Source organism: Halichoeres trimaculatus, unplaced genomic scaffold (assembly GCF_033239565.1).
Source record: "Halichoeres trimaculatus isolate MK-OKI-2021-1 unplaced genomic scaffold, fHalTri1.1 fHalTri1_scaffold_5, whole genome shotgun sequence".
Taxonomy (NCBI): domain Eukaryota; kingdom Metazoa; phylum Chordata; class Actinopteri; order Labriformes; family Labridae; genus Halichoeres; species Halichoeres trimaculatus.
The window spans coordinates 1,853,310-1,867,378 of record NW_027437183.1 but is presented as its reverse complement, the minus strand read 5'-3'; the positions used below and the strand labels follow the sequence as shown (position 1 = coordinate 1,867,378).

Below are 14,069 nucleotides of genomic sequence, written 5' to 3'. Positions count from 1 at the left end.
ACTTTATTTATCCCTGAGGGGAAATTCAGGAGGAGTCACAGCAGCAATCAAGAAAACCAAAGTAAGAAAGTGTATAGAAAGTGTGAAAAGCTCCATAAGAAAATAGATGGTGACAGCTTGTCCATCATTGTCCAGTCAGCCAGCCTCCACCTCCACAGGGTCCAGGACTGAGCTTCTTCAGCAGTCTGTTCAGTCTCTGTCTCCTGGATCCTGTCTGCTCACAGCAGGTGAAGCTCTTCACATGTGGCCTTGGTGTCTGCTGTTAGCTCTGTTAGCCATGTCTGTGAATAGCATGATGCTACCCTGCCCTCTGGTATTCCCTCTGTTGCTCGGTTAGCACAGCTAGCTCGTCCAGCTTATTGGAGATAGATCTTACGTTCCCAATAACGATGGATGGAAGGACAGGTCCATGTCGTCACTTCTTAGCTCACACCTGAGAACCAGCACGTCGTCCTCACCTCCTTTTCCTCACCTCGTGGGGAAACATCTGGCCTTGCACCAGTTAGCATTGACATGCTACAAGCTGCTAACAGCTGATTTTACATGTAAACAATGCAGCCATGGTTACATGTAGGATCTCCAGACAAACACAGGAGAAAAGTAGTAAAAATATCACTGAAGACAAAACCAGTTTGGTGTCCATGACCAACAAATGACTTGTACAAAGTAATGACCGACTCCAAATACAAAGATTACGAAAAAGGGACAAATAGTTCCAAGAAATGGACAAAGAAGAAAGAGCTGCTGTAACAGGCAGCCACAATGGGACAGCTGCAGTAAAAAAAAAGGGTAAAACTACTGCAAGATAGTTCAATTTTTGCCAAAAACATAGAAACTGCTTTTTAAAGTTTGCTGTAAAAGTGTTAAATTGAACTGTAAAATGTATGTGTATAACTTCGGACCTGATCAGTACTTACTCTAATTCGCAAGCAGTTTAATTCTACAGTATACCTGTTAAATTTTTCTGATATAAAAAAAATAATTTATATATATATATATATATATATATATATATATATATATATATATATATATATATATATATATATTCAATTTAATTTAATTTATTATTATTATTATTATAAAATATATATATATAATTTATTTAGTTATTCTACTGAAGAATGTTGAATTTTTATGGGAATATTATTAACTCTCCTGTAGATTGTTTAATTTCAGATTAGCTGTTTTACTTTAAGTTTTTATTAACTGTAAAAATTTAGTGTAGCTCAAAAAAAAAATGTAGTTTAAATGTAATATGTTCCATCTTTTAAATTAAAATGTTGAATCTTGCATGAAAATTGTTTAAATATATGGCACAAACACTTAATTTTACTCTATTACTGTTTACTGTAGCTCTCAGTTTTAAAAGAAGTGCTAAGTGTTTTACACTGAACCAAAAAGTTTTCGTATCATCTTAAAAAAAATTAAATCCAACGCAAAAAAGATGTAATTTTGATATAAAATATCTTTAATGTAGCTGTAGAAATGTATATTTTTGTTATTTTGCTGTTGAAACAGGACTGAGTGGGTTTGATTTGGCTCAAACAGCCTCTAGTGGACACTAAAGGAACTGCAGGTCTTTTTATTCCTATAAGTTTAAAATATTTTTAGCGTGTGAGAAGCTGAAGTCTGGACAGCTCTTTGATAATCTGTTGAACTCAGATTATTCTTTAATCTTCAGATGTTTATATTTTGATCATTTAATTGATGCAACCACGACTTTCAGCTTCAATTAAAGAAAAAGAGCTGGGAAAGACGACAAACCAAGCCAACAGGAACCCTCTCTACTCCCTCTCCCTCCTCTTTCTCCTCCTGCTCTTTCTGACCACATCAGAGCGCGGCGCAGCGACCTGTTTACAGCCTGTGAGACGTTAACTCGCCGTGGAACTGATGAATGTTGTGCTCAGTCCGTCCTGGACCTGAGCCAGAGTTTCTGTTCCTCGTACGGCGGTGTTAACTGTTCAAATATTAGTGTGTGTTTTTACAGGTGTGCATGTGTGGCTGTGCCAAAAACAGAGTTCACTTTAAAAAGAAGCTCCTACGGTGTCCCATAAAGTCATTAAGCTCTGAGAAGATTTCATACGTCAGCCCAAACCTGACAGGAGCAGAGGCAGCTGGGACATTGTTGTAATTCTTTCGGAGCAGAAGCCTTTTTACATCAACAGTTTTTATGACAGATCCTGTGCTGAAGAAGTATTCAGGGTATGTGGGAGTGTCATGGGAGTTTGATGAGATGCTCAGCGCTGACAGATTATCTCTTTTCTGCAGCATCCTGCCTGTTAGGAAATGATTTGGAGCTTTCAGCACATTTTTAAAAAGTGTTTCTCTCAGAGCGAATGTAGGCCAGAGTTCCTGAAGCAGTAAAGAAAGACGTCTCGCTCTCTGTGTGACTTCTTTCTCCAGGTTCAGAGAAACATTTCAAACCCTTCCCGTGTTGTCTTTTCCAGGACACTGGCAAGTGCAGGAAAGGAGCTCAAAGATAACTTCCTGAGAGCGCTGGCAGAGCCAGAGGAGGCCGACCGCAGCGGGAACACGACTGTGAGTACGTTATTACAGCACTCACATGGCTACGTAATGGGATTCCCCTCAAATATTCCTGCAATGCCATTAAGGAGGAACAGAATCCATACTGTGTCAGAGACCCGTCCCCCCAGAGCCCCACAAGAGCCAGCTGTGGGCCCCCGACACGTAAAACCATAAAACCATGAAACCATGTTTACCAAACTCAGACCGCCTCACCTGAGAGCCTGAGAGCCAGGTGCACCGGTCTGAGGGACTTTCATCCTTCAGAAAATCAGTTTGGTTTTTTTCTTTAAAAGAGGACAGATGCATTTATTGACATTTAAACTGGATCCACCAAATTCTCTGAGGGTCCATTACACAGGAAATCAGAAAGCCTGTGAGTCAGGAGACCTCTAAGTCCGCACATTAGAAGGCCTGTAAGTCACAAAATCAAAAGGCACGTTAGTTACAAGGCCTATAATTCAGAAGATTAGAAATCCTGTAAGTCAGAAATTTGGAAAGCCTGTTTGTTAGACGGCCTGTGAGTCAGAAAATCAAAAGCATGTAAGTCAGAATGTCAGAAAGCCTGTAATTAAGAAACCAGAAGACCTGTAAGTCAGTAAATTGAATGGCCTGTTTGTAAGACGAACTGTTAGTCAGAAAATCAAAAGGCCTGTTAGTCAAAGGGCCTGTTAGTCAGAAAATCAGAAAACCAGTAGGTCAGAAAACTAGAGGGCACTTCAGTTGCAAGGCCTGTAAGTCAGAAAATCAAAAAGCCTGTAAGTCAGAAAATCAAAAAGCCTGTAGGTCAGAAAATCAAAAGGCCTGTTAGTTAGAAGGCCTGTAAGTCAGAAAATCAAAAGGCCTGTTAGGTGGAAAATTGGATGGCCTGTTTGTTTAGAAGGCATGTAAGTCAGAAAATTGAATGGACTGTTATTAAGAAGGACTGTTAGTCAGACGATCAAAAGGCCTGTCAGAAAAAAGTCCTGTAAGTCAGAATAGCAAAAAAGGCCTGTTGGTTAAAAGGCCTGTAAGTCAGAAAATCAAAAGTCCTGTAAGTCAGAACATCAATAGGCCTGTTAGTCAGAAAATCAGAAAACCAGTAGGTCAGAAAATTAGAGGGCACTTCAGTTGCAAGGCCTGTAAGTCAGAAAATCAAAAAGCCTGTAGTTCAGAAAATCAAAAGGCCTGTTAGTCAGAAAATCAGAAAACCAGTAGTTCAGAAAATCAAAAGGCCTGTAGGTCAGAAAATTAGAAGGCCTGTTAATTAGAAGGCCTGTTAATTAGAAGGCCATTAAGCCAGAAAATCAAAAGGCCTGTAAGCTAAAAAATTGGATGGCCTGTTTGTTAGAAGGCCTGTATGTCAGAAACTAGGAAGGCTAGTTAGTTAGAAGGCCTCTAAGTCAGAAAATCAAAAGGCCTGTCAGTCAAAAAAACAGAAGCCATGTTAGTTAGAGGGCTTGGTAGTCGGAAAGTCAGAAGGCCTGTTAGTCAAAGATTTGTTCGTCAAAAGGCCTGGTAGTGTGATGGTCTGTTAGTCAGAAATTGAGAAGGCCCTTTAGTCAGGAGGCTACTTAGTCAGGAGGCGTGTTAGCCAGAAAATCAGAAGGCCTGTTGGTCACAAATTTTGTATTGTTTTAAATTACTCAATTAATCAATCAATCAATTAATCAATCAATCAATCTTTGTTTATATAGCGCCAAATCATATCAAACATTATCTCAGGATATTTTCTTAAAACAGGTCTAGAGTCGTTAATGTTAATAAACTTTGGTTGATATCCTGAAACTCAAAGCTAATTTTTGGACTAAAGAAACTTCTGACTAATGGGCCTTTATGATTTTCTGACAAACAAAACTTCTGACAATAAGGTTTGTTCCCATTTAGACACATGTTAACACACTGTTAGCCAAAAGGTTCATTTCCATGGATCGTCTAAAGGTGTGAGCTGACTGATGGGTGACAGGTGAAGCTGTGTTGAGCTCATGGTTTGGCGTTTAGGATAGGATATACTTAGGAGGAAGAGGAGTAGATACTGCTCTCCTTTGGTCAGCAGGGGGAGCTCTGAATGGTTTGGCTTCACTTTTGATTGCTGTCACGGTCCAAAAGTGCAGATCCTGTAGTATGTAGAAATGGGGGTCTTGTTTAAAAACACAGAAGTGCCCTTTAAGAGCTTCCTCTCCGCAGTATTGACTCAGTGATGGGTTTATTATGTTTGAGCCGCTCTCTGTTTAAAACCGGACCTCTCCCGGTCTCTGAGACTCTGAAGGTGTTTAGGTCCCAGGTAATCTCTGCAGCCTGACCTCGCTGGTATATTTACCTTCCACAGATGTTCCCCACACATCTACATGTGTGAGTGTGTGTGAGTGTGTGTGTGTGGACGTGCAGAGGAACACATGCTGGACTCCGTGTCGTACATATTCATGTTGTATGTAATGAGTTTAGTGTTATGATTCAGCGTGCAGCGATCCATGCAGTGTTTACACACACACGCTGAGATTTCAACATCTGCTCAAAGAGCAAACCAGTACACCCCGTTAAAAGTGAAATCTGCTCCTTATTTTCCCCGTCCTTTCTCTGTGTGAGAAAATCTGTTTTATAAAAGTGAGAAATTAGAGCAGTTAATGCTCGGAGAGGTTTAATAAGGAGACCACCCAGCTCCACCGAGGAGGAGGAGGATCTACATGAAGCCTGCTCCTCCTCAGGTTAACTCCAGACACACATTGTTCCTGATGATGATACATTTTTAATGGTTGGTGTTCTTTATTTGGAGACAGAACAGGAGAAAAACAGGAATACATAGTGTAGGTTTAAAATGTTAATATGCAAAATTAGATTCTTGTTCCTACACAAAGCTTGCTACATTTTCAGCCATCGAAAGATGTGAAGAGTTGAAGAGCTTTAATCCCCGCTCCACTTGGTTGTAAAAAAAGAAACGTGTTCTGATAATTTTTCTGTCTGTTTTGTGGGTTTTCAATGTTAAAGCAGCTGTGAGGAGTTTAAAAGTGGTCTTGAAAAAGTCTCAGTTCTAGATATCTGTCTGAACCTCATCCAAACTTTGAAATGATCAGAAATCATCAACACTAATATTACTGTTTTTTTAAATTGCTACTACTTAGATTCCAGTTTGAGTCGTCCAGGATTTATTTTTTTTCTATTTAGGTTACATTTATGATAGATTTTGCAATTTTTCTAAAAAAAAAAAAAATAATAATTGAAAATTGAGCAAATATTTGAATTTATTTATCTATTTTTTATGCAATTTTGGACTTTTTAAAATTAAAATAATTTTTGAAGATTAAGCAAATATTTGGAATTGATTTTTTAAATTTTTGGCTAAATGATATAGTTTTGGCAATTTTTTGAAGTTTATTTTTTATATACTTTTTTGAAAATTTAGCAAATAGTTGAAATTATTTTTTTCTATTTTTTTGGAAATAAATAAATTTTTGGATTTTTTTTTACATTAAAAAAAATCAAAATTTCATTAATTTTGCAAATTTTTGAAATTTCATAATTTTTGCACTTTTTAATTTTGCAGGTTTTGGAAATTTTTGCAATTTCAATTTTTTTGGAATTCTGCAAAATTTTGCAACTTATTGAAATTTCATAGATTTTCAAATTTATGAATTTCATCATCTTGCAAAATTTTCAATTTTTTTAAATATTTGCAAATTTATTAAAAATAAAAAAACTAAGACATGATGTACAATTTAATCGACACACACAAAAAAATCTTTTTTAGATAACTAAGCTCTAGCTTTTAACTATGTTTAGAGTGTTATTCCCTTTTTTGTCCTTAGTCTCATGCTAAAGTTGATTTTGTGGCTCCTGAATGACTTTAATTCAGGTGAGCTGAGAAAAAAAGGCTCTTGTAAAAAGTGAAGGTTGCAGACCCCTGCTCTACATGGATCACAGAGTCAGTGACAGAGTCTGAATCAGGGACTGTAGTCCGTCCTGCAGTTGTTGCTCAGTGTTTGGTTTCAGACGTATCTTCCTCCTCCGTCTCCTTGATCACAGCCTCTCCTTCATTGTGTGAACTGTTGCGAAAGCTCCTCGCTGCCAAAAGTCACACACAAACAAAAGCTGCACCTGGGCAGCCGGGCTTTATTTGCTCTGGGTAAGGAGTTCAGTTTTTTATCAAATCCAGGTCACACCTGCACGGGATGCCTGAGGCCGTCCATTGTTGGAGGTTCAGGTCTGAAACTGAAGGTGTGCTGCTGCCACCACCCACCCAGCTGGCCCGCCCGCTGCGTGTCGATGCTGAGACGCTCTCAGGCTATCAGAGGTTACAACATAGGCTGATCAAACACTTCAGAAACCAGCCAAACGTGCTGACATGGATAAGACCCAGCTGCCAGGAGTGATGCACTCACAGGTTGTGCAATAAACAAGACTTTTGAAAGTGAAAAACTTCTTTGGATTCAGGTTTGACAGTTTTATGTTTCTATAAGAAGCAGCGCTCTCTTTTTTGTCCGCTCCTTGTGATTTTTTTCACCTCTTTTTCATCATCTTTGTATTTGGAGTGGATCATCACTTTGTATGGTTCATTTGTTGGTCATGGCCAATGCTAACTGGTGCTAGGCCGGATGTTTCCCCATAAGGTGAGGAGAAGGAGGTGAGGACGACGTGCTGGTTCTCAGATGTGAGCTAAGAAGTGACGACATGGACCTGTCCTTCCATCCATCGTTATTGGGAACGTAAGATCTATCTCCAATAAGATGGACGAGCTAGCCGTGCTAACCCAGCAACAGAGGGAATACCAGAAGGCAGATTAGCATCATGCTATTCACAGACATGGCTCACAGATCTAAAACCAGACCAGGAGGAGGAACTGTTAAACTCAGCTTACTCTTTCAATCACAGATTTTACTTTTTGAAATAAAGGTCAGTTTGAACAAACTTAGGACCAAAGACCCGGCTGTCCCTGACTCCCTCGTGGTCTTGGATCAAAGTGTCACAGACTGATTTTCAGTCTCCCACCCTTTGAGTCGAGGAATTCGCTGGTTGGCCCGAGCTGCGTGTCTCATGCCCAGAGGGGACATCCTGCATAAAGGAGGTGTTTGTCTTTGGTCTGTGGACCCAGCCGCTCCTGTATTGATAAGCTCCTGTCGCTATAGATAATAAGGTGGTCAGTCATGCAGCCCAGAGATCAAGTATAGCATTGAAATTAAAGAGGAATTCCCAGCCCTATTGCGTTACAGGCTTCGTGTGTGTGTGTGTGTGTGTGTGTGTGTGTGTGTGTGTGTGTGTGTGTGTGTGCGCTTCCTTTGTTGCCGTCATGGGCAGTAAAAACTACAATGGGCAGTTAGATTTCAAAGCAGCCGGACCCTCTGAGTCCTGCAGGGCTATCGGGTGACCTTGACTTGAATGGTGTCACAGAGAGGTGGAGAGGTGGGGACACGGCGGTTTGTGACCGTCCATCAGGACAGAAAGGACTTTTTGTCCACGGGAGGAACCATTGTGGTATCTGAGAATCCACCTATCAGCTTCAGATTTCTGAGCCACGGCTACACGTTAACAAAACCTGAGAGCTAATCACCTAAAAGCCTTATTAGCATCAGCATCCTTATCCTTAAAGTCCAGAGAAATGTCTGATTTCAGAGCAGATCTTCTTCTTAACTTTTCTTTGTTTGAGAAAACTTTTCCCAGGATGCAAAGGGACGAGGTGATGTACTTGTTCCTCTCAGGGAGCAGTCAGAGGCCTCGGAGCAAACACTTAGCCCTGAAATATTGCTCCTGGCCGATGACAAGAAGTGGATTTCATGGCTGGTGTCTGCGTCTATAAAAAGAAAAGTGATAGCCAAACCTTTACGTGTCGTGTTAGAGCGCGCAGCCAACATGGCAGCTGTGTCCCGTCGCTCAGTGCAGCCAATCTGCCACGCATGGATTTGTGAAAGAATGGGGAAAGATTACACCCTGTCACAGTATATACTGAGTGTTATATAAGTTTTTAACAGCCTTAAGCTCCCCTGTCTGCATGTTGTCATGGTAGGGTTCAGATTTTAATGGATTTATTGGGTCGTTGTGAAAAGAGTGGCACAAAAAAGGTCTTGAATTGAGGAGGAGCTGTGCCTCTGTCTGATTTTTGAAATGCTTTTTTATTTTATTTTGTTTTGTTTTATTTTTTTCAAAAGAGGAACCATTAGGGACCTACAGAGGTCTGTTTTTATTTCTGGTTGTAACACTGTCAAATGTTGCGAAGGAGTTGAAAAATAACGACACTTTGTCATTGAGGTAAGTCATCACTCTTTGAATGGCTCCAGGGGTGCTGTCAATAGAGGATCTTTGATGCAGTCAATAGAGGATCTTTGTTTCTGTAAGTAGAGGATCTTTGTTGCTGTCAAAAGAGGATTGTTGATGCTGTCAATAGAGGATCTCTGATGATATCAATAGAGGATCTTTGATGCTGTCAGTAGAAGATCTCTGATGTGTCAATAGAGGATCTTTGATGTGTCAAAAGAGGAATGCATCAATAGAGGATCTTTGATGTGTCAATAGATGGTGATTGATGCTGTCAATAGAGGATCTTTGATGTGTCAAAAGAGGATCTCTGATGTAGGGATGCACGATATTGGATTTTTGCCAATATCCGATATGCTGATATATCGAAACCCCTTTTGGCCGATACCTATACCGATAATCACAAGTTTGTTTGTTTTTTTTTCACTGTAAAGAAAGCTTAGTCTATCCTGTACTGGAATTTATATGTTACTCTTATTGTGACGGTCTTATTTGTTTAAGAAACACGCATAAAACAAGACTAAAAACATTTGATTTTACCATAAATAAGAAATGTATTATTTTTTTCAAACTCAAGACATTCTTTTTTCAGACTTTTTTCCGTTGCTAGGCGCTACCCAAGTAGCTGCCTGTTGCAGCAGCTCTCTCGTCTTTGTCGTGTCTTGTAATTATTTCGTCTCTTTTTCGTAATCTTTGTATTTGGAGTGGATCATCACTTTGTATGGTTCATTGTCGGTCACGGACACCAAACTTTTTGTGGCTTCGACGGTATTTTTTACTACTTTTCTCCTGTGTTTGTCTGGAGATCCTACATGTAACCATGGCTGCATTGTTTACATGCGAAATTAGCTGTTAGCAGCCTGTAGCATGTCAATGCTAACTGGTGTAGGGCTTGATGATTTCCCTCGAGCTGAGGAGGAGGAGGTGAGGACGACGTGCTGGTTCTCTGATGTGAGCTGGGAGGTGACGATGTGGACCTGTCCTTCTATCCATCGTTGTCGGGAACGTGGGATCTAGCCCCGAGGGATGGACGAGCTAGCTGTGCTAACCCAGCGGCATCGTGCTGTTCACGGACGTGGCTGACGGAGCTGACATCGGACGCCGGCCCCACATTGGAGGAGCTTCGCCTGCTGTAAGCAGACAGGATCCAGGAGACAGAGACTGAACAGACTGCTGGAGAGGCTCAGTCCTGGACCCTGTGGAGGTGGAGACTGACTGGGCTGGAGAGTGGTGGACGAGTGGTGGACGGGATGTCGTCATCTAACTTCTTATGGATCTTTTTGCACTTTCTATACTCTTTCTTACTTTTGTTTTCTTAAATGCTGCGGTGACTCCTGAATTTCCCCTCTGGGATAAATAAAGTATTTTCTATTCTATTCTATTCTATTCTATTCTATTCTATTCTATTCTATTCAGTATTGAAATACAGAAAAATAATTTCTTTAGATCACATGAACTTTAAATGTACAATGCATTTTAAAACATAACCAAGTTGCATTTGATTATTTTGGAGCTACTGTAACAACCTGGTGACAGACACAGAGCTCTGCAGTGCAAATAAATGAAGTGCTACATTTTATTTAAGGAGCTTATTTTTCAGATGGAAAATAATAATAATCCTAACTGAATAGCAGTTTATCGGCTGTGCATATCGGCAGAAATTTTCATATCTGCCGATACCGATAAACGTGTTTTTAAGCTTTTATCAGCCGATACCGATATTGTGCCGATAATATCGTGCATCCCTACTCTGATGTTGTCCATAGAGGATCTTTGATTCTGTTGCTAGACAATTTTTGATGTGCTAATAGAGGATCTCTGATGTTGTTAATACAGTATCTTTAATGCTGTAATTAGAGGATCTTTGATGTGTCTATAGAGGATCTCTGATGTGTAAATAGAAGATCTTTGATGTGTTAATAGAGGATCTCTGATTTGTCAATAGATGGTCATTGATGCTGTCAATAGAGGATCTTTGATTAGTCAGAGGATCTTTAATGCATCAATAGAGGATCTTTGATCTGTCAATAGAGGATCTTTGATGCTGTCAATGAAGGATCTTTGATTTGTCATTAGAGGATCTTTAATGCATCAATAGAGGATCTCTGATGTGTAAATAGAAGATCTTTGATGTGTCAATAGAGGATCTTTGATGTGTCATTAGAGGATCTTTAATGCATCAATAGAGGATCTTTGCTGTGTCAATAGTGGATCTCTGATGTGTAAATAGAGGATCTTTGATACTGTCAATAGAGGATCTTTGAAGCTGTTAATCGAAGATCGTTGATGTGTCAATAGAAGATCTTTGATGTGTCAATAGAGGATCTTTAATGCATCAATAGAGGATCTCTGATGCGTCAATAGAGGATCTTTGCTGTGTCAATAGTGGAACCTCTGATGTGTCAATAGAGGATCTTTGATACTGTAAATAGAGGATCTTTGAAGCTGATAATAGAGGATTGTGATGTGTAAATAGAAGATTTTTGATGTGTCAATAGAGGATCTTTGATGTGTCAATAGAGGATCTTTGATGTGTAAATGGAGGATCTTTTAAGTTGTTAATAGAGGATCTCTGATGCTGTCAATAGAGGATCTTTGATGAGTTTTGCATCTTTGATGGATTGTGATTAGCTGATGAGGTTACAGACGGCCCCTCCTCTCTGTGAACAGATGCTGTAGTCCAGCCTAACAAATGTGGCCCCTGTTTTTTTTTTTTTTCAGAGCACAGGAAAGCAGATCCACTCGATCTCATGTTTGTGTTTGATTCAGACCGTGGATGTTTGGGACTCTCGGGGAACGCTGAGGAGATGTTGACTGTAAGCATCGTGACATCCATCAGCTTCACGTTGGAAACAGTTAAAGATTTATCAGGAGCAGATTATCCAGGGGATCAGTTTATTTTATTTTGGTGTTAGGGGGGTCTGCGGGGCTTTACCTTGGACCAGTATGTCTTAAATCATAGAAAAGAGAAATTAAATCATATTTCATTTTTTCTTGCTCAAACTAAAGCTTTCTGTAGCTGAGCAGATCCACTCTGCTTCCTGTCATACTTTTGTCTGTAAATAAGGGCTGCAACTAACCATTATTTTAGTAATCGATTACTCTGATGATTATATTTATGATTAATCGATGAATAGGGGAAAAAAAAAAAACATTTTTTTTGATGAGCCCAACATGTTTGTGTTTTAAGTGCTGGATCATTGCACCTGTGGCCCCACACACGAGACGAGTTTGATGAGTTCAGAGTTCAGACTGTGAGGAACATTTGGCTTTCCTCTCTGTCAGGATGAAAACACACCAACTGGAGCACGAAGCGCTGTTTCAGAGTGAAATCCAGAGAGATGACTCAGCAGAAAAAAGGATGAAGGTGTAAACAAAGGCGATGACAAACGACTGAAGCGATGATATCTTCAGTTTGTCTCAACACGGCCGTAAAAGAGGGAGAATAAATCCTCAGACTGAGCGCAGAGATGTTTCCTGAGCCTCCTCTGATGATTTAAAGGCAGCTTCATTAAAGGACCTGCTGCACACTCTGAGCCTGAAAACATCTCGGGCTCAGGGCAGGTGCACATTCCTGCAGGGACCAGCAGAGACCTTTAGGTTGGATTTAACACAGATGTTCAGTCCTCCCTCACACACAGGCAGCTCCAGCACCCAGCGTCCCAGGGATGGAAGGATGGAGAGAAAACACATGAAGGGGGTCCATCAAGGGGGTCCATCGAGGGGGTCCATCAAGAGCCAACAACAGGAACATAGAGAACAAATGAGGACGAGGACAGAGATGAATTCAGGGCTTTGGACTGTCCCTAAACGATCGCATTTCGCCCCCAAAATTTGAGACGGTGTGAGTAAATTTTTCAAGCGTAACCACTGACGTGTCTCCAGGTATTCAGGGACACAACCTTTGGCGCTCATCCTGTTTGTAAATATTGAAGACACTCTAGCACTGTATGAGCTAACAAAGCAGTCCATTACTGTGTTCTGGCTCAAATTCAATCTTTAATTTAAAGAAGACGCACATGCATTTAGAAATAGAGACTAATTGGTGACACAGTCTAGATCAGAAGTCTGTGACCTTTACTTTTAAAGAAACCATTTTGCCTCCGCTCAGCTGGATTAAAGAGATTCAGAGCCACAAAATCAGTTTATCTTAACAATAAATATAAGTGGTTAAAAGGATATAAAAGGGAAGCTGTTCAAATTTATAAATTTGCTAAAATCAATAGGACAATGAAAATTTAGAAATTTCAAAAAATTGCAAAAAAAAAAAAAAAAAGCAAAATTTTTGGAAAAATCACTAATAATTTAAATTGTAAAAAAAATCCATTTTTTAAAATTAAATTAAGTACATTTGCAAAGAAGAAAAAAAAACTAAAATTTGCAAAAAAAAAAAAATCAAACTTAAAATTGCATTTAAAGAAAAAATAAAATTTGAAATTTTTGAAATTTGGAAAATTTAAGAATTTCAAAATTTGCAACAATTTATAGAAAATGAAATTTAAAATGTCAAACAATTTTGCAATCTCAAAAAGAAATTAAAAACACAAACAAATAAGATTTAATAAATTTACAAAAACTTTGGAAAGTTTTACAAAGTTTTGAAATTTTCAAGTTTGCAATAATTTAAAAAATAAAATTGCAAAAATCTTCAACGATGTAAAAAAAGGAAATTTTAAAATGTTGCTTTTATGTCAAACAATTTTAAAATTAAAAAAAAAAAAACCCTCTCAAAAAAACCCAAACAATTAAACTTCATACATATACAAAAAAATTCAAATATTTTACAAAATTTTGAAAGTTCAAAGTTTGCAACAATTTAAAAAATGTCAAACAAAAAAAAATGCTAAAGTTTAAAAAATGAAATTCAGAAATTTTTGCTAAAATGCCAAAATCCCAGAAAAAACACAAATGAAATTTCATAAATTTACAAAAAAATCTTAAGTTTTTGAAAAAATACTGAAATCCAGTAACATCTTTTGCTTGTTTTGCCCAACTCATCATATTTTGTTGGCTCTGTCTTGCTGCATATCAAGCCTCTATATAAAGTTGTCAGTGAAATGAATCCATCCACACAGAATTAAAATCAGTATTTTCTTCCAGATGAGTCTTTTTGTAGATGTAGTTATCTTCCCAGGGCTGTAAAACTTGAGGTTAGCCACAGGTGCATGGAAAGTTGGTGGGCTGTTGATGTTGTAGGAGGTGAAGTAGAGCGGTGGCAGGCTTTATTGACAGATGGGATGAAGATTTAGTTCAACTAAATGTTAACACAGGATTTTATTTAGTGTCAGTGTCTTTAACCATCAATACCCTCTGGAAGAAAA

General features: G+C 38.9%; 1 protein-coding gene across 1 annotated transcript in view; it reads left to right on the top strand.

Annotated features, from left to right (window-relative positions):
* cfap299 (cilia and flagella associated protein 299) overlaps positions 1-14,069 on the top strand; it is a 95,810-nt gene that overhangs the window by 22,611 nt on the left and 59,130 nt on the right. Inside the window, exon 3 of the mRNA XM_074669638.1 lies at positions 2,451-2,545. Coding sequence (XP_074525739.1) covers positions 2,451-2,545 — 95 coding nt within the window. The remainder of the gene's footprint in view (positions 1-2,450; positions 2,546-14,069) is intronic.